Raw genomic sequence first — 27,478 nt, forward strand, 5'->3', positions numbered from 1 at the left:
GATATAAAAATTATTAATAATAATGGTTGATTCTTTCAAAGCTATAGTGTCTTTCCTTTCTGAACCTCAGTTTTCTTATCTGTAAAATGAGGATTATAGTATTATTTACTTCAGAGGGGACTTGTGAAAATTGAAACGTTGTATGTAAGGTACTCAGCATTGTATTTAGTACATTCAGTGGTTAGTATGCCTGGGCAGGGAGACCAGTTATACTGGTGAGCAGCGGCGGATTAACCAGTAAGAAGGTATGTAGGGGCTTACCTGTGTTTGATTTACTGATCTGTAGTGCAAACCCATGTGAAATATAACAAGGGCTGGAATTACGGTAGTGGAAGCGGGCATAAAAATAAAGAGAGCATGAGAGAAATATTTGAAGGCAGATAGAGCGATAGGACAGAATCGCTAATCTGGAACGTGGAAAAGGAAGGAGAGAGGGGTCAAACGGCACAGCCAGATTTCTGATTGGAGAAAGGAGGGGTGAAAGTGTGTGTGTGGGGGGGTGTTAAATTACGTTTTTGACAGAGTGAGTTTAAGATGAAGACGGCCAATATACAATTGAAAATCGAGGTCTGGGGCGCCAGTGAAGATCAAGCCTTGGATGCGGGTGAGTTCAGCCTAGGTGGTGTTAAGAAGATCGCCGGTAGTGTTAAGAAGAAAATCCCCAACATTTAGGAAGAGACTTTAGCGCTGGGTACTAGGTGGGCGCACGTTCTCACGCCCTCACGGCGGCGCCGTGGCCCCTGCACGGCTCTGCCGGGCGGCCCTTCCCCAGGTCCCGCCTCCTTGGGCGGGGCGGGGCGGGGCGGCACGCGACGAAGTCACCCGGAAGATTGGCCAGGTGGGCGCGGAGTGGCCGCCTCCCACCCCTGGGCAGACCTGGGGAGGGGCGCCCAACGGCTGGGGCGAGGGGCGAGGATCCGCGGAGAAGGCGTGCTGCCCAAAAGTCCGGGGCCGCGGGGCTGATCGCGGCGGCTGTGGCGGCTCTGGTGGCCGCCCTGCTATTGCTGCGGCAGGAGGATTCAGGGTCGGGGGCCGGCTCCAGGGAACCCCTCGTCGGACTCCTGTGCGGGGAGGAGGTGGGTCCTGATGGGCCGAACCCGGAGGCTTCGTGGGGAAGGGACCTCGTGGCTCCCTCCGTTTATGTCACCTGGGTGCTCCCTCCTGTCCAGACCCTTTCCAATGTGCGGGTTGGCGCAGGTGCGGTGCCCGCCCCGCCCGAGGTGACTCAGCACTTTCTCCTGGGCTCAGACGGTGTAGAATAACAAAGACTACAGAAAATAACCGTGTCTTCCTCCCAAACGACTTGGCACTAGTTTTTTTTTTTTTCCTCCCAAACAGATAAACAGCCCTTGCTCCAGGGGCGAGGACAGGTCATCTTTTAACATTCCTTCGGTGACAGAGATGCTACCTAAGCTTCGGGAAGACTTCAGGATGCAGAATAAGTCTGTCTTTATTCTGGGCGCCAGCGGGGAAACTGGCAAAGTGCTCTTAAAAGAAATACTGGAACACAACCTGTTTTCCAAAATCACACTCATTGGGCGGAGGAAGCTCACCTTCGAGGAGGAAGCTTATAAAAATGTGGTGAGTGTTTGAGCTGGAACTCTCAGTGACTCTGCGAAGGAACGAATTTCATATGTAAAGGCCAGTGGTCACCAGTGGTCAAGGTAGCGGGAGGTGGTCAGAGTTTGGCCACGATTGGTCTGTGAGAGCCCTGACTGGAAGCTGGAATCCTGGATTTTGGCCCAGGTCTGCCACCGCATCACTGTGTGGCCTTGGGTGAAGCCCTTTTCCCTGTCTTGACCCTTATAAAGGGTGCATAGGCAGTATGGGGGCTGGCTAGATAGAGAGAAGCTCTGTTTTCGGGCCCTACCATCTTGAATCTAGAGACAGTAGAACTGCTCTGTAGAGTTTCCAAGGAGGGCTTGGCAGATTTAAACTGCTGATATTTTGAGTAGCAGCTGTAGTTCTTAACTACTACGCCACCAAGGTTTCCAACCAAAGACAGGTCTATAAAACAGATGGAAACCCTGCTGGCACAGTGGTTAAGAGCTATGGCTGCTAACCTAAAAGGCTGGCAGTTCAAATCCACCACGCGCTCCTTGGCAAGTCCTATGGGGCAGTTCTACCCTGTCCTGTAGGGTCCCTGAGAGTTGGAATCGCAAAAAAAAAAAAAATAAAAATAAAATAAGCTTAGACAATTTGCTGAACAGCTTTGTTTTGTTTACTTGCCCACTCCACACAAATGAAGTCTGTGAATCTGAAAATGCAGATGTGGGAAAGGTCTGTGACAGTGAAAGGTGGAGTTATTCACTTAAAAGAATTTACCCTGCCTGACTTCCCAGGACTTGTGTCTGTAAATGGAATATTTACTTCATTGTAAATTATGCTTTCGTGGTTAAGCAAATGATACACCAGACTTTGATCTGGTGATTAAAAAAAGAACAAAAAAACCCAGTTGCCCTTGAGTTGACTCTTGCTCATGGAGATCCCATATGTGTCAGAGTGCAGCTGTGCTCCTTAGGGTTTTAAATGGATGCTTTGTTAGAAATAGATCCCGAGGCTTTTCTTCCAAGGCAGCTCTGAGTGGACTCAAGCGTCCAGCTTTTCTGCTAGCAGCTGAGTCTGAGCTTCATTTAGATGCCTTTCTCCATTTAAACTGAGTTATCTGTGAACTGCAGCAAATAAAACAGTATGGTGTGATCCTGAGACATTGTAACTACTGAACTTGGTCCCACAGGTTTCAGAGGAGGATCATTTCAAAAAACAAATGGTCATGTAAAAAAATCTTCTGTGATTCCTGCAGTGCCATGTTCAGTCATGTATGTCTTTGGCCTATCAGGATTTGCCTGTTGAGCAGGTCATTTGTTGTTTTCATAGTCTGGCTTCATGGGCTGTGTCAGATATTCCTGATAATTAGTAAAATTGAGTCCTGTGCTTTGAGAGTCAAGTTTTGGTGGCATATCTTTTGACTGGGTGTTTAGTGAAAAGCTGTTTTTCTTCAGCATTGTGCACGGTACCAGGCAATTCTTTTGAAAGAGCTGATGATAGAGAAGGAAACCAACATTTTATTTGAACTCCTAGATGATAGGAACCTCTCATAAATTTTCTTCTTCAGTTCTCCCAAAAAAACTTCAAGGTTAGGTGAAGGTTCCTAAATTTCAGTGTGCCCGAAAATCTGTTAAAAGTGCAAAATCTGATTTGGAAGTATTGAGGAGGGACCTAGGGATTTCAAGCACCCCTTGGTTGATTCTAACGTAGATGGTCCATGGATTGGACTGAAGGAAAAATTATCCATGTTTTACAACTGAAAACACTGAGGCATATGATAAAAGACTTTGCCATGATTATATGGCTAGTAAGTTGCAGGGCCAAGATTGGAACCTAAGTGTTTGACATTCCAAATACCATCCCTCGTCCCCATGTTATACCATATTGGCTCCCTCCTGGGAAGATATAGAAAGATCTTTTATTTTTCCATAGAGAACTTTATACTTGAACCTGACTTTAGAAATCTGGATCACTCCTAGTTCAGTTATTTGTAGCATGGGCCTATAAGTGCATTGTTGATTTTGAATTCAGGTTAATTGCTTCTTGGTGGGAGAAAATGAGATTGCAAAATTTGGTGTTAAGTGGGTAGACCTGTCAGCATTTTCAGACACACGGAAAACAGTGGTGTGGAGGGGGCAGGTAAACGAAACAAAGTGGTCGAGTGAATTGCCCAAGGTTACAGGACTGTCTCTGTGTGATGGACTGAATTATGTCCCCCCCAAAATGTTTCAGTTTGGCTGGGCCATGATTCCCAGTATTGTGTGGTTGTCCTCTATTTTGTGATTGTAATTTTATGTTAAAGAGGATTAGGGTGGGATTGTAACACCCTTACCCACGTCACATTGCTGATCCAATGTAAAGGGAGTTTCCCTGGGGTATGGCCTGTGCCCCCTTTTATCTCTCAAGAGGCAAAAAGAAAAGGGAAGCAAGCAGAGAGTGGGGGACCTCATACCACCAAGAAAGCAGTGCCAGGAGCAGAGCATGTCCTTTGGACCCGAGGTCCCTGTGCAGAGAAGCTCCTAGTCCAGGGGAAGATCGATGAGAAGGACCTTCTTCTAGGGCCAACAGAGAAAGAAAGCCTTCCCCTGGAGCCGACATCCTGAATTTGGACTTCTAGCCTACTAGACTGTGAGAAAATAAATTTCCCTTTGTTAAAGCCATCCACTTGTGGTACTTCTGTTATAGCAGCACTAGATAACCAAGACACTCCATAACCTTGATCTGAAATGAACTGGTATTGGCCATTCTGAATCGCACAATCATATGGTCTACTATGCCAGGAATGACAAATTGAAGAGGAATGGCATCACATTCATCATCAAAAAGAACATTTCCAGACCTATTCTGAAGTACAGCGCTATTAGTGATAGGATGATATCCATATGCCTACAAGGGAGATCAATTAATATGATTATTATTCATATTTACACATCAATCACCAATGCCAAAGATGAAGAAATTGAAGATTTTTACCAACTTCTGCAGTCTGAAATTGGTCAAACATACAGTCAGGATTCATTGGTAATTATCAGTGATTGGAACGCAAAAGTTGGAAACAAGAAGGATTGGTATTTGGGAAATATGGCCTTGATAATAAAAAAGATGCTGGAGACCACATGATAGAATTTTTCGAGACAAACGATTTACTCATTGCAAATACCTTTTTTTTTTAACAACATGAACAGCAACTATACACGTGGACAGTGCCATATGGAATACATAGAAGTGAAACAGACCACATCTGTGGAAAGGAAAGGTGGAGAAGCTGAATATCATCAGCCAGAACAAGGCCCGGGGTCAGCTGTGGAACAGACCATCAATTGCTCATCTGCAAGTTCAAGATGAAGCTGAAGAAAATTAAAACAAGGCCATGACAGCCAAAGTACAACCTTGAGTATATCTCACCTGCATTTAGAGACTATCTCAAGAATAGATTTGACACAATGAATGCTAATGACCGAAGAGCAGATGAGCTGTGGGATGACATCAGGGACATAATTCATGAAGGAAGCAAAAGGCCATTAAGAAGACAGAAAAAAAAACAAAGACCAAAATGGATGTCAGGAGAGACTCTGAAACTTGTTCTTGAACATCGAGTAGCTAAAGCAAATGGAGGAAATGATGAAGTAAAAGAGCCGAACAGAAGATTTCAAAGGGCGGCTCAAGAAGACAGAGTAAAGTATTGTCATGAAATGTGCAAAGACCTGGAGTTAGAAAACCAAAAGGGAGGAACACGCTAGGCATTTCTCAAGCTGAAAGACCTGAAGAAAAAATTCAAGCATAGAGTTGCTATATTGAGTCCTGTGGGCAAAATACTGAATGATGCAGGAGGCATCAACAGAAGATGGAAGGAATACACAGTCACTGTACGAAAAAGAATTGGTTGATGTTCAACCATTTCAGGAGATAGCATATTGCTCAAGAGCAGATGCTATTGAAGGAAGAAGTTGAAGCTGCACTGATGGGAATGGTGAAAAACAAGGCTCCATGAACTGATGGAATGCCAATTGAGACATTTCAGGAAATGGATGCAGTGCTGGAAGTACTCACTTGTCTATGCCAAGAAGTTTGGAAACAGCTGCCTGGCCAACAGACTGGAAGAAACCCATGTTTGTGCTCATTCCAAAGAGAGGTAACCCAACAGAATGTGGAAATTATTAAACAATATTATTAACGTCACAGGCAAGTAAAATTTTTCTGAAGATAATACAAAAATGGTTGTAGCAGTACATCAATAGGGAACTGCCAGAAGTTCAAGCCAGATTCAGAAGATGTGGAATGAGGGGGATATCATTGCTGATGTGAGATGGATCTTGGCCAAAAGCAAAGAATACTAGAAGGATCTTTGCCTGTGTTTTATTGACTATGCAAAAGCGTACAACTGTGTGGATCATGACAAATTATGGATAACGTTACAAAGAATGGGAATTCCAGAACACTTAATTGTGCTCATGAGGAACCTGTACATAGATGAAGAGGCAGGAACAAGGGGGCACTGCATGGTTTAAAATCAGGAAAGGTGAGCATCAGGGTTGTATTAGTTCATCATACTCATTCAATCTGTATGCTGAGCAAATAATCTGAGAAGCTGGTCTATATGAAGAACCACCTGGCATCATGATTTGGGGAAGACTCATTAACCTATGATATGCAGATGACACAGCCCTGCTTGGTGAAAGCAAAGAGAACTTGAAGCACTTGCTGATGAAGATCAAAGAAAGACCACAGCCTTCAGTATGGATTACACTTCAACATAAAACAAAAATCTTCACAACTGGACCAATAAGCAACATCATGATAAACGGAGAAAATACTGTCGTCATCAAGGATTTCATTTTACTTGAATCCACAATCAACACCCATGGAAGTACCAATCAAATCAAAAGACACATTGCATTGGGCAAATTTGCTGTAAAAGACCCCTTTAAAGTATTAAAAGGCAAAGATGTCACCTTGAAGACTAAGGTACGCCCGACCCATACCATGGTATTTTCAATTGCCTCATATGCATGCAAAAGCTAGACAGTGGAAAAGGAAGACCAAAGAAGAATTGATACATTTGAATTATGATGTTGGTGAAGAATATTGAGTATACCATGGACTGTTGGAAGAACAAACAAATCTGTCTCGGAAAAAGTACAGCCAGAATGCTCCTTAGAACATGGCAAGACTTGTCCCATGTACTTTGGACATGTTATCAGGAAGGACCAATCCTTGGAAAAGGACATCATGCTTGGTAAAGTAGAGGGTCAGTGAAAAAGAGGGAGACCCTCAACGAGATGGATTGACACACTGGCTGCAACAATAGACTCAACGATAGCAATGATTGTGAGGAAGGTGTGGGATTGGGCAGGGTTTTGTTTTGTTGTGCATAGGGTCATTATGACTGGAAGTGACTCAATGGCACCTAACAACTACAACAATAGGACTGTCTCTAGAATCAAGATTATATGGCCCAGGTTACGGCTTTGTGATTTATCCTTTAAATCTAGAGCATTGTTTTGTCTTTTTTTTTTAATTGTGCTTTAAGTGAAAGTTTACGAATCAGGTCAGTCTCTCATACACCTTGCTATACACTCCTAATTGCTCACCCTCTGATGAGATAGCACAGTACTTCCCTCCCCTCTCTCTCCTTGTGTACATTTGGGTAGCTTCTGGACACCTCTGCCTTCTCATCTCCCCTTCCAACAGGAGATGCCAACATAGTCTCATGTGTTGACTTGATCCAAGAAGCTTGTTCTTCACCAGTCTCGTTTTCCATCCCCTATTCCAGTCCAATCCCTGTCTGAAGAGTTGGCTTTGGGAATGGTTCCTGCCCTGGGGTAACAGAAGGTCTGGGGTCCATGGCCTCCGGGGTTCCTCCAGTCCCAGTCTGACCACTAAGCCTGGTCTTTTTACGAGAATTTGGGGTCTGCATCCCACTGCTCTCCTGCTCCCTCAGGGTTTCTCTGTTGAGTTCCCTGTCAGGGCAGTCATCAGTTGTGGCCAGGTACCATCTAGCTCTTCTGGTCTCAGGCTGATGTAGCCTCTGGTTTATGAGCTCCTCTTTGTCTCTTGGGCTCATGATTATTTTGTGCCTTTGGTGTTCTTCATTCTTCCTTGTTCCAGGTAGGTTGAGACCCATTGATGCATCTTAGATGGCTGCTTATTAGCATTTAGGACCGCAGACACCACTCTCCAAAGTGGGATGCAGAATGTTTTGTTAATAGATTTTCTTATGCCAGTTGGCTTAGAAGTCCCCTGAAACCATGGTCCTCAAACTCCCGCCCCTGCTATGCTGGCCTTTGAAGTGTTCAGTTTTTTAAGGAAACTTCTTTGTTTTGGGTTTAGTGCATTTGTGTTGACCTCTCCTGTATTGTGTATCATCTTTCCCTTCACCTAAAATGAAACTTATCTACTATCTAATTAGTGAATACCCCTCTCCCTTCCTCCCACCCGCCCTTCCCCCTCTCGAAACCATCAAAGAGTATTTTCTTCTCTGCTTAAACTGTTTCTCCGGTTCTTATAATAGTGGTCTTATACAATATTTGTCCTTTTGCAAATTTGTCTACCTTTTAATAACATAAAGTTATATACAACTATCTCTTTGTCATCTAGAACCAAGAAGTGGTAGACTTTGAAAAGTTGGATGACTATGCATCCGTCTTTCAAGGTCATGATGTTGGATTCTGTTGCCTGGGCACCACCAGAAGAAAAGCCGGGGCGGTAAGGAAAAAAAGTCTTTTTCTTCTTGCTGGCCAGTTATGTCAATGATTCCTTTCTTGCTTACCCTTTCTGTGTTCCTGCTGCAGTGGTTAGATGTAAATAAGCTCTTATCGTTTAAAATGCCGTGCGCTGCCCTAACCTTGCCGTAGTTTGAATAGTACTGATGTTTATTCATCTTTCCTTCAAAGTAATCCTTGATTTCAGGCCTGAGTGTTGGAGACATGATAAGTATTTATACAATCTTCCTTCTTGCCAATATTGTTGTCGCTGCATCCTCTGACTAAGACAAGCCATTACCACCACCACCATTGGCCATCGAGTCAAGTGTGTCAGAGTATAACTGTACTACATATGGTTTTCAATGGCTGATTTTTGGGAAGTAGATTGCCAGGCCTTTCTTCAGAGGTGCCTGTGGGTGGACTCGAACCTTCAACCTTTCAGTTAACTTTTTGCACCACCCCTAAGGCAAACCATTACATTTGAGCAAAAGGAACTGACTTGTGCTGTTAGCAGTAAGCTTCCCCCCCTTTTTAAATATTTTAAACTTGAACTGTTCTCTCTCACTTGAGTGATTTGCTTCAACTTATTTTCCTGCCAAGCTTTAAACTTCTGGGATAGAGGGAACACAGAGGCACGATTTAGCCAGCCTCCAGCGATGACTCAGCCTCCAACGATGACTCAACCCCGGTGATGACTCAGCCTGAATTGACGCAGCACTGTTCTAACACACAGTTTATTTTCTTTTTAATGATGTTCTAAATTGAGTCAGCCCTGTCCAAAAGTCATAGTTTACTCCATAGTTAGAAGTCTTCATTTACTACGTAGATCCTGGGCAAGTGTTGATATATCTTATTTATACCTTTACTATAGTTTATCCCTTTGGCAGAATTTACTTGCTGGAGCTGAACATACCTATTAAATATGCAGGACCACGATTCAGCCCTGGGGGCTCACCAGTAGTTTGTAAGCCAGGCCTGTGCATTGGAATCATTAGGGGAGCACATGGTTAAGAACTCCTGGTTTATACCAACCAAATAGGCAGGCTAAGATGGATTTACCTGGGCCTCCTTATCTGTTCCTGGTGATCCAAAGGTGTTCATTTATGCTTTCAATAGGGATGCATTTGCAAACCCTCTGTCGTTCTACATGTGCACCCTGGGACACAGCTGGCCTTGGAGCGCTGTGCTGGGAAGTGTAGATTATCAAGGCGTTTGACTCTTTCAGAAACTGGCACATAACCTCTCCTAGAAAGGGACATTTTCCTGCTCGCAGCTAGTGCAGTCTTTTTCTGTCCCAGGGACAGTCACGATGGTATGCCCTCCAAAAGTACAGAAGCTTTTGTTCTAGTTCACTGCAGGTTTCACTGTCTCAGGTGCCAACCTGATTTGGGTGGTGACTCAGCAAAATAAAAATTCTGCATTAGGCATGGAGCAGTTGATTTTCCTGACATGAGGCAAATCACATTATAGAGCGCTCCAGGGAAAGGTCTGGATTGCTTTGTTGCATTCAAATTGTGTAATGCAATTTTAATCAGAGGAATTGAGTGTCTTCGCTATCCAGAGTATTTTTTTCAGAATTTTTTTTTTTAAATGGGGATGGGCCCCCATCCCTCAGGCTACTCAGCACCCTTTTGTTCGCCTTCAAAATCAGTTTGACGATACAAAAAGTAATTAATGAGTAAGTAAGGGACAAGACTGGTAAGCCAAGTATAGTCTCAGAAATAAAAACCAAACCAAACCCATTGCCATAGAATTGGTTCCGACTCATGGTAACGCCATGTGTTACAGAGTAGAACTGAGCTCCATAGGGTTTTCTTGGCTATGATCTTCGTGGAAGCAGATTGCCAGGCCATTCTTCCACAGCTGCGCTGGTTGGGTTCAAACTGCCAACTTCTCAGTTAATAGCCAGGTGCAAACCTTTTGAGGCTTAAATTGCTTAAGAGATTAGTGACAGAAAGTAACTTTTCCTCCGTAAAAGTTTTATTTATTTTTTTAATCTGAAACTAACTTGTCATTGTTGTTAGATGCTGTCAAGTTGGTTCCAACTCATAGCAACCCTGTGTCCAACAGAACAAAATACTGCCCGGTCCTGCACCATCCTCACAATCATTGTTATGCTAGAGCCCATTGTTGCACCCCTGTGTCAATCCATCTCATTGAGGGTTGTCTTCTTTTTCACTGACTTTCTACTTTACCAAGCATGATGTCCTTGTCCAGGGACTGATCCCTCCTGATAACATGTCCAAAGTATGTGAGCCGTGCTAAACTAATTTAGATTGGATGAAATGTAAAGTTTGGAGGTTGTGATCACTTCAGGCAATTTAAAAGAGGTGACAATTCATGAGTGACTGGGTAAAAATAGTTATATGAAAGGGCGTTATGGATTTCCAAGCTCACCCCAGCTGGTGTTCTGGGTCAGCAGCGCTCTGTGTAGAAGGGAGTTCAGCAGGTGGTTGGTTCATCAGAGGGGTACTACAAAGCCAGTGGCAAGCCTAGTGTCGTTCTGTACCTGCTTTGTATCTGAAACATCCCACATTTTTGCCTTAGCAGTCTGAGTTTCCAGTAAAGAAACTTCAAGGAATTCAGGGTGTCTGTTTCAGTCTTGAAATCTTTTGAGAAGCCAGCTTACTTCCCTATGATCTTAGCATACCCGGATTTCTGCTGAAACTGGCACTAGGGAGAAGTTAGCTTTCTTCATTTCCTTTAGCAGTAGCTGGGTAGATGCTCATCTTTCTTTTCACATTCACAGACCACAGTTGTCTAATCGATGCAGTGGTTCCCTGACTTGGCCCTTATCCAGACCTGTCAGAATCTCTGAGGTTGGAAGCTTGGAATCTGTACTTTGGGCAGACTCCTTAGGAGATTCTGATGTAGCCAGCCCTGCTCTTGTTGGATCTGCTTTCAGGAAGCACTGGGATGTCTTAGCCCTCCTGATTCTCACCTTGCTTTAGGGACTGACTTGAGTGAAAGTGAGGGTTGAAGTGCCCTTTGCTAATCAGATCTACACTGACCCTGAGTGAAGAGCGCAGACTCACAGATGCCACTGAGAATACTGCACTCCCCCTGTTTGTATTGTGAGGGATCTGGTTAGTGAGTTTGAGGTGGTTTAGTGTGGTTTCACCTCTTTGTGTCCTCACCTATTAGGAGTAGGCCCCAGCAGTCGAGGTTCTTGGATTCTATCGAGTGGACAGTGTTGGCCATGTGATTAGTACACCATTGTAACATTCATTATACATCATTAGACTCTCATGGCTTCTGATTCTGATGATACAGCCTTCTAATCCAGGGGCAGGATTTGTAAACTATGGCCCATGGGCCAGATACAGTCCACTGCCGGTTTTTTAGGGCCTGCAAGCTAAGAATGTTTTTATATTTTTAAGTGTTTTCTTAAAAATCAAAAGACAAATATTTCATGACACTTGAAAATACAAGAAATTTAAATTCCAGCGCCCATGAGTAAAGCTCATTATTTTATGTATTAAAATATAAAATAGCCATGCTGATTATCTTATGTATTATCTCTGGCTGTTTTATGCTATGATGTAACAAAAGCAAGCAAGCCTACAAAACTGAAAGTACAGTACGATGCTTTTCAGGAAATCTTTGCCAACCCCTGTTCTAGTCCCTACTGTTTATTTGATGTCTAGAAGGGGCCTTGTGAACTGGAACGGTCCTGGTTAGTTCAAGAGATCTAGATCATAAGCCCTGTTTGGATACCAGGGAGCTGTGGGACCTTGGGTACTCTGGTTAGCTTCTGTGGGTCACTGCTTCCTTGTCTGTACTGAGAGGAAGGTGACACCATCAGAACTTCCAACTGTAGAATTCTTTGACTCTACGAAATATAAAGAATACTCCAAATGGAAAGATTTAGTGAAAATGCTAGGATTGAGCCAGGAATCGTCAGTATCTGTTTGATTTTATTTTTCTATCCAGAGCTCTTTCTGTAACACAAATCAAGCTGCTGCCACCGTACATTAAATACTACAGAGATGCCCTGCAGGATGCAAACAAGTGGGGTCTCAGATTTTTCCATTTATTGTTTGTCAGCATCTCTGTTTCCTGGACTAATTTATAGGGTTGGATTGAAAAGGAACTGGAAGAGAAGGTATCTGAAGCAGAAATATGGCTAAAACCTATTGCCCCCAAGTTGATTCCAACTCATAGCAACCCTATAGGACAGCGTAGAACTGCCCCATAGGGTTTCCAAGGAGCGGCTGGTAGATTCCAATTGCAGACCTTTTGGTTAGCAGCCAAATGCTTAACCACTGCGTCACCAGGGCTACCTGCCACAAGGTTAGGGAAAGTAAATATGTTTTTTCTGAAAAATATATTTCTTGGATACAGGGTAGTGTGTTGGTTTTATTGTTTCTTATTAATAAGGTTTTAAAGATAGCTCCCTTCTATCTATAAATTGAATCTTCTTCACTCCAAAGAAAATTGGTGTGTTGATATCTCTGAGTTAGTCACTAGGATCCACATATAAGTTTGATTTCTAAGTCCTTGAAAGCTGTTGACCCCTTTGCTTTTTGAGTTTCATTCATCAGCTAAAAGGCCATGCATCAGGGTAGGGGAAGTGAAGTTCAAAATTTAGTGGGTTTGGAAATACGCATATTTATAATCAGCTTGAGGGCTCAGGGGATTTGCGAAATCATTTTGGATTAACAGCCATTGATTGCTAATAAAACAATATTTAGCTTTGTCCGGAGAACAGCAACAGAGAAAGGTATGGGCACCTTGTCAACAGGGCCCATTGAGCAGGGCTGATGGGCTAAGTGTGGGGATCTCTGCAGCAGCGTGGGTGCTCGTCCTTCAAGGAGCGGTTGTCAGTCATTGGTGAGGCCGGTGAAAAGAAGGACGCCAGCGTCTGATGGCTGGAGTGGTATTGATGTGCCTTAGCTGACTAATCAGATTGAAAAAGTCCCATGGTATTTATGTCACTTTAATTTTCATCAAACAATTGGAGACGACAGCACTCTATTATGGAGAGGTTGATCCAGAACTAAAGCCAAATAAATTAGGGTCTCAGTTTAATCAAATTGTCCCTTTACCGGCCCTGGATTTAGTGACAGAGACAGCGTCGGTCTAGAGAGCTGTGATTGGCTGAATCTTTCCCTTTTTTTTTTTTTTTAAAGAAGCTGATAAAAGAAAAAGGATTTTAACATAGACAACTATGATAATCCTTCCAAGCAATAGTGCTAAAGAATTTTTTTAAAGGAATTTATTTCATTAGTCTACAATGTAATTTTATTATAGAGAGTGAATCTCTTATTAAAATCAGAGTTCTGGTGAATTGGAGTGAAGGGAAGAAATAGAAGTGGAAGAAAAATCTTCAGTGTTTTAGAATTTTTCTATAAAGGTTTGGATTGTTTTCCCTGGCAAACTTGCGGCATACATAAAATCTCAATTTGGAGAATGGTTCTGCGGAAAATTGCTTCACTCTGTCAGGATATGCTGAATATTAAAATTGGTTTACTTCACACTGATTTTAAAAAGGAACAGCAGTGTGTAAGGCAGGTTGGTGAGTCAGATGTTTAGGATTGCATTTCAAAGTATGCAACACAATACCATTGAATGTGGGTGTAATGAGCACAGCTCGACCAAAGTAAATGATGCCACGAAGAGGCACACAAGAGAAAAGGATGTATGTGCTAAAGAATATGACATAAATAATTTGGCAACAACACCAATAATAACCAAAAAATGAGTACACAGTCATATATGTATGTATAGGCATACGTGTGTGTATAGATGTGTACATATATGTGCACAAATAGAAGTATCTATATATACGTGTATGTACAGATATGTGTGTGCACACATATTTATTCATATAATACAGTTACAGATACTTCTCAGACATAACCAAACACCTTGTGAGATTGGTTTTCTGGGTTTGAAGGCTTGGGACCTTAGTCTCATGGGACAACTCAGACAATTAACATAATACCATTCACAAAGTTTATGTTCTGCATCCTAGTGAGGTGAGTAGTGTCTGGGGTCTTAAAAGCTTGCGAGAAGCTACCTAATATACAACTATTGGTCTCTACTCGTCAGGAGCAAAAGAGAAAAAAGGAAAACAAAGACAGAAAGGAGAACTTGGTTGACAGGACGAATAGTCTACATGAACCATGGCCTCATCTACTCTGAGACCAGAAGAACTAGATGGTGCCCAGCAACCACTACAGACCGTTCTGATCAGGGCCATAATAAATGGACCATGACAGAATGGGGTAAAAACATAGAACATAACTCAAATTCTTAAAAGTCCAGACTTACTGGACCAGTTGAGACCAGAGGACTTCCTGAGACTACTGACCTGAGATACTCTGTAAACCTTGAACCAAAACTATCCCCTTAGGTCACAAAATAACAGATTGGCACACAAAATAAAGAATATTACCTGTAAGTATGATGCTCCATTAAAAAACCATCTAACTGCAGTGAGACATCATCTCACCCAAACAATAACAGCACTAAATTAAAAAAAAAAAAAAATGTCAGTGAGGTTGTGGGGAGATTGAAACCCTTATACACTGCTGGTGGGAATGTAAAATGATACAACCACTACGGAAAACAGTATGCTAGAAGTACCATATGATCCAGCAATCCTATTCCTAGGTATATACCCTAAAGAAATGAGTCATGACACAAATAGTCATATGCACACCCATCTTCATTGCTGCATTATTCACAATAGTGAAAAGATGGAAACAACAAAAGTGCCCATCAACGAACAAATGGATAAACTGTGATACATAAACACAATGGAATACTATGCAACAATAAAGAATAACAATGAATCCACAAAACATCTCACAATGTGGATGAATTTGGAGGACATTATGATGAGTGAAATAAGTCAATCACAAAAGAATGAATATTGTATGAGACCACTATTATTTAAAAAAAAAAGAAAAGGTTTACACACAGGAAAATTCTTCAGTGGTTACCAGCGATGGGAGGGGAAGGGAGAGAAAATTACTAACTAGATAGAAGACAGGTGTTGATATTGGTGAAGGGAGAGGCAATATACAATAATGGAGGAAGTCAGCACAGCATGACCAAGGCAGAGGAAGATACTGAGAGGAACGCAAGAATAAAGGGCAACTTTGGTAATTACTGTAACATAGACAATCGTGTAACAATAGTATTAACAAATAGTGATCTACGAATGGATACTCAGGTAGATAGGTGTGCTAAAGAGGTGTGGGTGGGTGTAAAAGAGCACACCCACCTGGAAGATATATGTTTGGTTGTGGATATTGTGCTGCATGTATATTAATATAGACAATAGAGCACACAGGGGGCACAGCCATGGAAACGCCTTAGACATAACCAGACACCTCACGGGACGAGGTTCCTAGGCTCGAAGGTGAAGGGCCATAGACTCAGGGAACATCTACATCAATTGGCACAACATAGTTCATGAACATAATCTTCTGTATCATACTTTAGTGTATAGTGTCTAGGGTCTTAAAAGCTTGCAAGCAGCCATCTTGTTATTTGTTGCTGGGTGCTATCGAGTTGATTCGAAATCATAGCAACCCTGTGCACAACAGAATGAATGAAACACTGCCCAGTCCTGTGCCATCCTCACAATCCTTGCTATGTTTGAGCCCACTGTTGCAGCCACTGGGTTAGCCCATCTCATCAAGGGTCGTCTTCTTTTTCACTGACCCTCTACATTACCAAGCACAATGTACTTTCCAGCACCGGTCCCTCTAATAATATGTCCTAAGTATGTGAGATGAAGTCTCGCCATCCTCACTTCCAAGGAGCACTCTAAGAGCAGCCATCTAAGATACAATATTGGTCTCTTCCCGTCCAGAGCAAAGGAGAGTGAATAAAACCAAAGACTCAAGGGAGCAGTTAGTCCAAAGGACTAATGGACCATAGGAACCATAGCCTACATGACGCCAAGACCAGAGAACAAGGTCGTGCCCAGCTACCACTACCAACCCTCTGACTGGGATCACGACAGAGGATCCCGAACAGAGCAGGAGAAAAATGTAGAACAAAAAATTAAATTCACAAAAGAAACCAGACTTACTGGTCTGACAGACACTAGAGGAACCCCTGAGACTATGGCCCTAAGATATCCTTCTCACCTGGAACTGAAGCCATTCCCAAATAACACCTTTCAGCCAAATAGACAAGCCCATAAAATAAACAGTAACACCCGAGAGGAACATGTTCCTTAGAATAATCAAGTATATGAGATCAAAAAGACAACATTTGTGCAAAAACAAATATGAGAAGGCAGGAAGGAGTAGAAATCCAGACCAGAGGAAACGGGGAACCCAGGGCAGAAATGGCGAGAGTGCTGAGACATTGAGGGGAATGCAGCCAGCGTCATGGAACACTTTATGCACAAACTATCTAATGGGAAACTGATTGGCTTTGTAAACTTTTACCTAAAGCTAAATAAAATTTTTATTAAAAAATCATCTATACGAAAGGAAAACGTCAATAATTACTCTAAAGATGAGAAGATAAGGAGGCAGGGAAATCAGAGTACTGGAAATGGAAAAGCCAGAACATAATTGTCATGGACTGAATTGTGTCCCCGAAATATATGTGTCAACTTGGTTAGGCCATGATTTCTCAGTATTGCATGGTTGTCCTCCATTTTGTGATTTTCGTATGTGTTATTAATCATAATTTTTACCTGTGTTAACCACTAAGGGTAGGACGTAACACCCTTGCTCAGATCACATTCCTGATCCAATGTAGTTTCCCTGGGGTGTGGCCTGCACCAACTTTTGTCTTACAAGAGGTAAAAGGAAAGGGAAACAAGCAGAGAGTTGGGGACCTCATACCATTAAGAAAGCAGTGCTGGGAACACAGTGCATTCTTTGGACCCAGGGTTCCTGTGTGGAGAAGCTCCTAGTTCAGGGGAAGATTGATGACAAGGACCTTTCTCCAGAGCTGAAAGAGAAAGCATTCCCCTGGAGATGACGCCCTGAATTTGGACTTCCAGCCTACTAGACTGAGAATAAATTTCTCTTTGTTAAACCCATCTGCTTGTGTTATTTCTATTACAGCAGCACTAGATGACCAAGACAGTAATTAAAGAGAATGTTGACACATTGTGAAAAATTATAACTAATATCACTGAGCAATTTGTGTAGAAATTGTCAAATGGGAACCTAATTTGCTGTGTAAACTTTCACTGAAAACACACACAAAAATTTTTTTTTAAGTATACAGCACAAAAGGAGATGGTGATGACTGATGGGTAAAGGGGTAAGTTTATACTACATGAAGTAAGGCAGAAAAATAAGACTGCCCTGCAGGTAGTGGATATAGTTAAAAATTAACTTGTGAGTAATGAGAAGGGAGGCTTTGGGGAATGGTAAAATTCTGTTTCTCAACCTGGGAGCTGGTTACAGAGGCATGTTCAGCTTATGAAAATTCATTAAGCTATTCAATATTTTTTTTTTTTTTTTTATTCAATATTTATGATACACTTCAATAAAAAGTTAAAAAATTTACGGGGACCTGTTTTAAAATTGAAATCCTTGTTAGTTTTCTCTTGCTGTAACAAGTTACCACAAGCTTAGTAGTTTAAAACAACACAAATTTATTTTCTTACAGTTCTGTAGGTTAGAAGTCTAACCTTGGTTTTGATGGACCCAAGTCAGGGTGCTGGCAGGGCTGCATTCTCTTCTGGAAGCTCCAGCAGAGAACCCATTTCCTTGCATTTTCCAACTTTTAGAGTCTGCCCACATTCCCTGACTCATGTTGTTGTTGTTAATTGCTGTCAGGTCAGCTGCAGCTCATGGAGACCCCATGAATAACAGAGTGAAATGTTGCCCAGTCCTGCACCATCTTCATGATTGTTGGTATGTTTGAGTCTATTGTTGGGGCCATTGTGTCAGTCTGTTTCATTGGGGGTTTCCCTCGCCTTCACTGGCTCTCCATGTTACCAAACATGATGTCCTCCAGTAATTGGTCCCTCCTGATGATACATCCAGAGTAAGTAATCAAAGTCTTGAATAATGTTCTCTGATCTGTAGGGCCTTCATTGGCTAATTTTCAGAAGTACATTGTCAGGTCTTTCTTCCTAGTCTGTCTTAGTCTGGAAGTGCCACTGAAACCTGTCTCCCATGGGTGACCCTGCTGGCATTTGAAATACTGGTGGCATAGCTTCCAGCATCACAGCAACATACAAGGTAGCACAGTACAACAAACTGACAGGTGGTGGCCTTGGCTTATAGGTCCCTTCAAAGCCAGGAATGATGGGCTGAGTCCTTCTCATATTGCATCACTCTGACCACCTCTTCTGCCTCCCTCCTCCTCCACTCTTAAGAATCCTTATAATTACATCGGGCTCCCTTGCATAATCCACAATAATTTCTCTATTTTTAAGGTCAGCTGATCAGCAACCTTAATTCCAGCTGCAGCCTTAATTTCTCTTTGTCATGTAACCTAACACATTCACAGGTACAGGGATTAGGACACGGGCATCTTTGGAGGGGCCGTTATTCTGCCTTCCACAGTTATGAATTAGTCGTTGTCTTAGGCCGAGTTCTTTAGAAATGCAAAACTTGTAAAGCATGTAAATATATATAGAGAGAGATTTATATCAAGGAAATGGCTCATGCAGTTGTAGGGGCTGGAATGTCGCAAGTCTGTGGATCAGGATAGAGGTTTCCTGATTCACACAGCTGCAGGGACTGGTGAACCCCAGATTGGCAGGTCAGAGAGCAGGGCTTCCTCACTGGCTGTGAAGATCAACGAATCCAAAGATCAGCAGGCAAGACTGCAGGTAAGCTGCAAGCTCAAGTCCCAAGAACTGGAGGCCAGATGAACAGGAGCCAATTGGAGGATCCAAGCAAGCAAAAGCTCATGAGCCTTGCCAGAATGTCCACTTATATTCGATGCAGGCCACATGCCCAAGGAAGCGCCCTCTCAACTGATGGGCTACTCACAGCATATCCCATCATGGAGATGATCACACATCAAATCTCTTCATGGATGTGACTGCAACATCATACGACTACCAAACCACTGAGAATCATGGCCCAACCAAGTTGACACACAACGTTAACCATCACAGTCATTTTCATCAGCTAGAGACAGTATGGGATACTGAGGAACAGGGGTACGATGGGAAGAGGATCTGGGCTCCACTCTCAGCTGCCAGGTACTAGCTGGCATTTCACCTAGTCATTGGGCCTTTTTTCACATCTACATAATAAGGGGTTGGACATGATATTTCCCAAGATCCCTTCTAACACTCTATGAAAGATACATGTCTCCATACCAAATGAAACACTGAGGATCAATAACTACCATACAGCAAATTGTTAAGTAAAAAAAATAATAAAATCATTGGGGCAGTAATCTAATCTTCAGATTTGGAATCTCCACTATAAGACCTCATTATGTAATTTTAGGTACCTATGAATTTTGGCTTCATTAGAATTTAGACTTTAGCTGCCTTTGGTTTGAGGAGGCTAGAATTTATGGTGGTTCCAAGAAGCTACTACTACATGGAATTTCCTTTTCTGGGTAAAGACACCATGTCCTTCAGCGAGGTCCTAGAAATGAGTCTCTGTCTTTTGCTTCATCCTCTCCACTCCCCATTTTACTTCCACTTAGTTCTTTTCTTCTGACTGGATTCGCCTTTTCTCTCCTTTCATTGAACCTTTTTTGGGGGGGGGGGGGCGGGGGGGGTGAAGCTATACACAACATACACTCATCCAATAATTTTTATATGTGTGGATGATGGACAATGGTTACATAAGTGACATTGTGGCATCATTCTCCCTATCTCTGCGCATATCATTTTACCACCGTTAAGACTCTCTGCCCCTTGAAGTTCTGTGTTTTAGAATTACTGTTGTCCATTTAATCTCATATAGTTCTTTAAAAGCGTGCAGTGCTCAAGGTAAACATTCTTTATTAAGTGAGCTAAATTGTTGTTTAGTTTAAAGATGACTTCATGGGATAGTTTCAGTTCAAGGTTTAAAAGTTGTTTCCAGGCAATAGATTCAAAGGTCATCAGCCTTTTATTTATTCAAAAATTTTTGAGCACTGACCGTGTGCGTGTGGTGATGCTAAGATGTGAGTTAAGAAGAAAGACCCAGCTGCTACCCTCACTGGACTGAGTCTAGACCAAGAATCTCTGTATCTTTTTGATTATGCACCCAGCAGTAAAACAATTGAGGATATACTCTGTCTTAGTCACCTAGTGCTGCTGTAACAGAAATCCCACAAGTGGATGGCTTTAACAAAGAGAAGTTTATTCTCTTAACAGTCCTGTATGCTAGAAGTCCAAATTCAGGGCGCTGGCTCCAGGGGAAGGCTTTCTCTCTCTGTCGGCTCTGGAGGAAGGTCAGTCCTTCCTTGGGGAGCATCTCGCGCAGAACCTCTGGTCCAAAGGATGCGCTCTGCTCCCAGTGCTGCTTTCTTGGTATGAGGTCTTCCTGTCTCCCTGCTCACTTCTCTCTATAGCTCAAAGAGATTGGCTTAAGACACTATCTAATCTTGTATATCTCATCAATATAATTGCCACTAATCCATCTCATTACATCATAGTGATAGGATTTACAACATACAGGAAAATCACATAAAATGGTGGACAAACATAAAATGGTAGACGATCACAAAATACTGAGAATCATGGCTCAGCTAAGTTTGCAGATACTTTTCAGGGACACAATTCAACCCATGACACACTCCTTACTAATATGTAAGGTGTACTGTAAAACATACACAAAAATTGGAAATTAAAAAGATGAGAGTTAGCTCTAGACTTTGTTCCCATAGTGCTTAGGTAGTGTTCTCTGCCACTCTCTGAAACCCTGCTATCTTAGAGTTAAGACAAAGAAGATAGAGAAAGCAGGAGGGGCATAAGATTGTAAAGACATTAAAAGAGAGAGCAATATGTGACTAGAAGCAATTTCCCCAGCCATATCTTCTTGTTCCCTTTATTCCTGATGGATTTGTCTTGCATCTGTGTTTCAATGTCATTGTCCTTGTTTTTTCACCGCAGTCTGGCCTTGCTGCTAAAGCTGGTATGTCTGTCCTGAAGACCACACTTGGAGCCTTTCCCAGAGTCTAAGCTTGATATTCATGGACTGCTTGAATGCATTTTATTTAGATTTCCATCTCCCCAGGCCTCCCAGCCTGCCAACCAAGCTGAGTGGTAATCTTTAAGATGAACTTGCAGCTTTTTGGAAATAACTCACATCCTTTTCCCCTTCAGGAGGGATTTGTTCGTGTTGACAGAGATTATGTGCTGAAGTCTGCAGAGCTGGCAAAAGCTGGAGGGTGCAAACATTTCAACTTGGTGTCCTCCAAAGGAGCCGATAAGTCGAGCAATTTTTTGTACCTGCAGATTAAGGTTTGTGCACATTTCTATCTTTTGTATACTTTGGAGAACACTGGCTAACTGGCAGCACTAGGTAATACAAGAGGGTACTGGTGTTTCAGTGGTAGAATTCTCAACTTCCATGCAGGAGACCTGGGTTCGATTCCCAGCCAACACAGCACAGGCACAGTGACCACCACCTGTTTATCACTGGAGGCTTCTATGTCCCTATGCTGCTGAACAGGTTTCAGCAGAGCTTCCAGATTAAGATGCACTAGGAAGAAAGGCCTGGTGATCTACTTCCAAAAGTCAACCAGTGGAAACCCTATCGATCCTAGTGGTTCAATCCTCAGTAGATAATGGGGGTGGCAGAGGACTGGGCAGCATTCTATTCCATTGTGCATGGTGTTGCCATGAGATGGCGTCAGCTAAGTGGCAACTAACAATAACAAATAATATCAAAAAGCACTCCATGCATTATATTATACATTTTTATAGCTACAGGGACTGCTTTTATAGGGATATTTTTAGTATTCAGGAGTGATTTGAAAGAGAATTTCCAATGTCTTGCCCCCAGTTGATTACCCAGTAATCAATGGAGTGAGATGTGGTGGCTCTGGCCTTGACTTTCAGCGTGGAATCATAGCATTGGAAGAAACCTTGAGGCAGTAATTCTTAAACTTTTTCCTCAAAGTTTCCCTAATGGCTGAGGAGAATGAGCTTATCCTACTCTGGAGATTTGGAGAAATCTAGCCTGACACAGTCTGCTAGCTACAAGGTTGACATTCTTAGAAGTCTTGTGTTTTATCTTTAAAAAATTCATGGACATTTTGCTGTTCTCAGTAATACACATATTCGTGTTTAATGACAACACGGATTCTATTTTTTCACCTTCAAGTAAATGGCTGCTGCTGGAAGACGGGCCATGTGTTCTCAGGCCTTTGTGGACCTCCTGAAGCACCCTCACATGCCCACAGTTTAAGAAGCAGGGCCCGAGCAGTCACTCAGCTGAAGATCTTTCCAGTGTGAAATCCTTTTATAGATGGTCATCCAGCTTCTGCTTGATACCTCCGAAGTTAGATTGTGGTGATGACTACACGACACCATGAATATACTAAAAATTATTGACACTTAAAAAAAAAAAGCTAGGATTATACAGTGTGACAGGTTAAGTGCTAAAGGAATAGTACAAACAGGCTGAGAAGCAGCAGGAGAGTGTGCTGCGTGTGACTGTTGATTCACAGACGTTTGCAGGTGCCAGTGGCTTGGGCTTCTCTGGCATTTCTGTTTACAGAGATCCCTGGCACAAATCATGGCTCGTTTGACACATTTAATTTAAATCATCATCCAGATATAATCTCACTGTCTCTTGAAATCCTGTGCGGTTTTCAAGAAGTGAGTAATATAGATGATGTATGGGTCTTCAGACCCACTGGAACTGCCTGTAAACCAAAAAAAAAAAAAGATAATGTCTACTAGCCTGCAGCATTAATTCTGGACCAAAGGGAGGCTGGGGTCCTGGTGGCACAGTGGTTAAGCGTTTGGCTGCTAAGCAAAAATTTTGGCAGTTTGGATCTACCAGCTACTCCATGGAAACCCTACAGGGCATTTCTACTGTGTCTTATTGGGTCGCAATGAGTCGGAATCAACTCCACCGCAATGGGTAAAGGGAGGTTACTCTTTTATGGTTAAATTCCTAATATGTCACTTACCCCCTCTGGATCTCTTTAAATATCTATGAAATCAGAGGACCAGACTGACCATGCAGCCATTCACTCATTCAATAGGTATTTTTTAACTACCTACTATGTATCAGGATTAAATGATTTCTTCCTTAACTTTCCATACTCTCTGGAATGTAGAATTCTGGGTGACAGTATTGATGTAGTATTGAGACCTGCAGGAGTAGATTATCTTCAGAGCCCCAAATTATTCCCTCTTGCGTTTTACAAGAAAGCAGGCCTTGATTACAACCTAAAAGTGGTTTTTTTTTTTTTGCTAACAGGGGGAAGTGGAAGCCAGGGTTGAAGAATTACAATTTGATCGTTACTCCATATTTAGGCCTGGGTAAGTATTTGTACTGCCTAAGAGTACACCACTGTGGGTTATTCCCTGGAGGCTAGGTTTTCACTTGGAGAGGCTGGCAACTAGGATATCTAAGGTATGAAAGAAGTTGGCTGGAGATTTGTTTCTCTGAAGGACCCACTTTTTAGCTTTATAAAGAGGGGTAGAGAGCTAGTGGTACCACCTTCAGAATAGTCTGGAACTCCTGGGTAGCATTTGCTGCCTTCTTTTTTTAAATCCTCTTCATGCACCAAATAAAGCCTTATTCCTATTATGATGTGATGGCAATTTACCATCTCTTCTTCTGCTTCTCTTTTTCACTTTAGAGTTCTATTATGTGACAGGGAAGAATCCCGCCCAGGCGAATGGTTGGTCAGAAAATTCTTTGGCTCCTTACCAGAATCTTGGGCCAGTTCGCACTCTGTGCCCGTGGTGACCGTGGTGAGAGCGATGCTGAACAATGCAGTGAGACCAAGCGACAAGAAGACGGAACTGCTGGACAACAAGGCCATCTATGCCCTGGGGAAAGCCGATGACACTCCCAAACCATAACGACAGTAGAGAAAATGCTTTTTACTGCAGACTTGAATGTCCACTACCGTATCGGTAATTGCAGGGTCTGAAAAAGTCAGCATGCTTTAACTCTGTTGGTTTACTATTCTCAGCCACCCATAGTCAATCAAGAAACGACCGTGCTACACATCACTGGTTTATAGCCTGGTCATACATATAGATCACCCAGGAAGCTTTTGAAAAAGAGAGGTCCATAACCCCTACCTCATGTTCTGAATCCGAATGTTTGCAGTATGGGCATAGGAATCTGTCTTATTTTGTTTATGTGTCCCCTGGTGGTTCTGATGCCACAGGTTGGAAAATCAGCTTTGGAAACACTTGTCTGTAGAGTCCCAGCAGCAGTGTAAACCTTATGTGCTATGCAGAAGAACTCTGTGCTAAAATTGTTGACATGTCTCTGGGGCTACCCAGTGTTATTACATTGTATACAGTGTGTACAATGAACATTTTGCCTTTACTAGTTCTTTAGAATATAAAATAAAAACAGGCTCTCACAACTGAGGTTATATAATTCATGGAGAGGATTAAATAGAGGAATAAAAATGTATGAACAAGTCTTGGGTGCTGCACAGACAGTTAGAAAATGCCCAAGTCTCAGTGGTGACAGGCAACATTTTGGCCAATGGGATGATATAAGAGCAGGTAATAATTACCTGGCACTTCGTAAGTGGCAGCCATTGCATGTGTTATCTGTTCTTTAACCCTCCAAACAATCCTTAAAAGGTGGTGTTATCACTATCCACATTATCTTAGATGGGGAAACTGAGGCTTATTGTGGTTAAGTGCCTTGCTCAAGGGCCCAAAGCTGAAGACCTGAAGCTAGGAAGTGGCAGAGCCAGGATTCTAACCCAGCTCTGCCTAATCCCATAATTTGTATTTTTAACCAGTCTGCAAGAGCATCCTATATGTATATATTTCAGGGAGGTCCAGTTAATTGTTAATAAATGAATATGTACTGTGGATGGAAAAAATTGAAATATTTGACTTTCTGGCCCAGGATTCTTATAATGATTAACTACAAAATATATAGCCAGTAAAATTTTATGGCACCACACTTCAAAGGGCTGAAAGTGCTACCCATTAAAAACAATTGAAAAGAAAAGGAAGATGCAGAAGGTAGGGTCGAGGCCAAAAGGAGCACATGGTGCTAATTTCCATACTAGAACAAAGGATGATGGTGAAACTTGCCTTCACTTCTAGGCTGGAAGAAGCAAAGTGATTTGTGTGATTCAATCAACTATACAGGGTCTACATTATGCTAAGTACATTTCAAACTTTAGTAGACACTAAAGGATAAAGGCTGGCCCCTTATTAAAACCCAAAAAACCCACTGTCATCGAGTCGATTCCAACTCATAGCGACCCCATAGGACAGAGTGGAACTGCCCCATAGAGTTTCCAAGGAGAGCCTGGCGGATTTGAACTGCCAACCTTTAGGTTAGCAGCCGTAGCTCTTAACTACTATACCACCAGGGACCCCCCTTATTGGGGGGTATGTATCCTTAAAACGGAGTGGGCATTCCCAATGTCAGTCACCCACAGAAAAGGCATATTCTAGGGCAGGGTGGGATCTTGGGATGTGGGCATTTAGAAGGAGACAGAACATAGTTCTCCTGCCAGGTAGAGTTTCCTTGGCGCTGGACTCAGGAATCTAAATGTTTTAGTGGTAACAAATGTGGGTTCCGAGCAGTGAGGCAGCTTATGGGAAGGGGACCCCATAAAGATATGCTGAGGCCTGTGGGCTCTGAAAGCAGCTAAGTACAATGGCCAGTTTTGTTATTCTTTGTGATTAGTACCAACTGGGAGGCTTGAGGGTAGAGGCCAGGGTAAAGTGTTGAGTTGGAATGTGAGGCAGGACTATGAAGAGCCTGGTAGTCAGTTTAATTGAGTAAGCAGTTAAACTAAGCACAGTGCTAGATAACTCTGGGACTAGAGCTTGGAACAGTACCTACTGAAATGACAGCTGCCCACCCCCATGTTCTTTCTATGGTTTGAATAGATACTGCTGTTGTTGTTAGGTGCCATCAAGTCAATTCCAACTCACAGCAACCCTGTGTACAATAGAACAAAACACTGCCTGGTCCTATACCATCCTCACAGTCAATGTTATGTTTGGGTCCATTGTTGCAGCCACTGTGTCAATCCATCTTGTTAAGGGTCTTCCTTTTTTTTTTTTTTGCTGACCCTCTGTAACATACCAAGCATGATGTCCTTCTCCAGGGAGTGGTCCCTCCTGATAGTATGTCGAAAGTACATGAGATGAAGTCTCACCATCCTTGCTTCTAAGGAGCACTCTGACTGTACTTCCAAGACAGAATTGTTTGTTCTTCTGGAAGTCCAATATCCTTCACTGACAGCATAACTTAAAGGCATCAATTCTTCTTCCTTATTCATTGTCCAGCTTTCACATGCATATGAGGTGATTGAAAATACCATGGCTTGAATCCTCACTGACATGTTAGCTTTTCAACACTTTAAAGAGGTCTTTTGCAGCAGATTTGCCCAATGCAATACGTTGTTTGATTTGTTGACTGCAGCTTTCATAGGCGTTGATTGTGGATCCAAGTAAAATGAAATCCTTGACAGCTTCAGTATTTTCTCCATCTATCATGAAGTTGTTTATTGGTCCAGCTGTGAGGATTTTTATGTTGAAGTATAATCCATACTGAAGGCTGTAGTGTTTGTAGTCATCAGTAAATATTTCAAGTCCTCTTTGCTTTCAGCAAGGAAGGTTGTGTCATCTGCATGTCGCAGGTTGTTAACGAGTTTTTCCCATCCTGATGCCAAGTTCGTCTTCATATAGTTCAGCTTCTTGGATTATTTGCTTAGCATATAGTCTGCACAAGTATGGTGACGCACACCCTGATTTTAAACCACACAGTATCCCCTTGTTCTGTTTGAACAAATGCCTCCTGGTCTGTGTACAGGTTCCTCATGAGCACAATTAAGTATTCTGGAATTCCCATTCTTCACAGTGTTTGCCATAATTTTTTATGATCCACACAGTCTAATGCCTTTACATAGTCAATAAAACACAGGTGTAAACATCTTTCTGGTAATTTCTTTCAACTAAGATCCATTTAACATAAGTGATACCCCTCGTTCCATGTTCTCTTCTGAATCAAGCTTGAATTTCTGGCAGTTAACTGTCAATGTACTGCTGAAACCGTTTTTAAATTCAGAAAAATTTCACTTACTAGTAATATCAATGATATTGTTCAATAATTTCAGCATTCTGTTGGATTGCCTTTCTTTGGAATGGGCATAAA

The 27,478-nt window shown here is 42.3% G+C and overlaps 1 protein-coding gene across 2 annotated transcripts; it reads left to right on the forward strand.

The window, feature by feature from the left end:
* Positions 1-799: 799 nt before the first annotated feature.
* On the forward strand, positions 800-27,259 carry HTATIP2 (HIV-1 Tat interactive protein 2). 2 transcript variants are annotated; one of them, XM_049890708.1, is made up of 6 exons: positions 800-838; positions 1,339-1,581; positions 8,146-8,253; positions 21,469-21,606; positions 23,579-23,640; positions 23,964-27,259. In XM_049890708.1, exons 2-6 carry the CDS (start codon positions 1,402-1,404, stop codon positions 24,187-24,189), a joined length of 714 nt encoding a protein of 237 aa, XP_049746665.1. In that variant the 5' UTR covers positions 800-838; positions 1,339-1,401; the 3' UTR covers positions 24,190-27,259. The 2 variants fall into 2 exon arrangements, with proteins under 2 accessions (XP_049746665.1, XP_049746664.1); XM_049890707.1 differs by lacking the exon at positions 800-838 and adding an exon at positions 850-1,076.
* Positions 27,260-27,478: the final 219 nt, after the last annotated feature.

This window comes from Elephas maximus, chromosome 7 (genome assembly GCF_024166365.1).
Source record: "Elephas maximus indicus isolate mEleMax1 chromosome 7, mEleMax1 primary haplotype, whole genome shotgun sequence".
NCBI classification, from domain to species: domain Eukaryota; kingdom Metazoa; phylum Chordata; class Mammalia; order Proboscidea; family Elephantidae; genus Elephas; species Elephas maximus.

What these genes read in the sequence shown, in the direction of transcription:
- HTATIP2 (XM_049890708.1), top strand. Translation starts at nt 1,402, where the DNA reads ATGCTACCTAAGCTTCGGGAAGACTTCAGGATGCAGAATAAGTCTGTC. An exon ending in CCAGAAGAAAAGCCGGGGCG is followed by an intron (nt 8,254 to 21,468) that starts GTAAGGAAAAAA and finishes TTTCCCCTTCAG; the next exon opens with GAGGGATTTGTTCGTGTTGA. An exon ending in TTTTGTACCTGCAGATTAAG is followed by an intron (nt 21,607 to 23,578) that starts GTTTGTGCACAT and finishes TTTTGCTAACAG; the next exon opens with GGGGAAGTGGAAGCCAGGGT.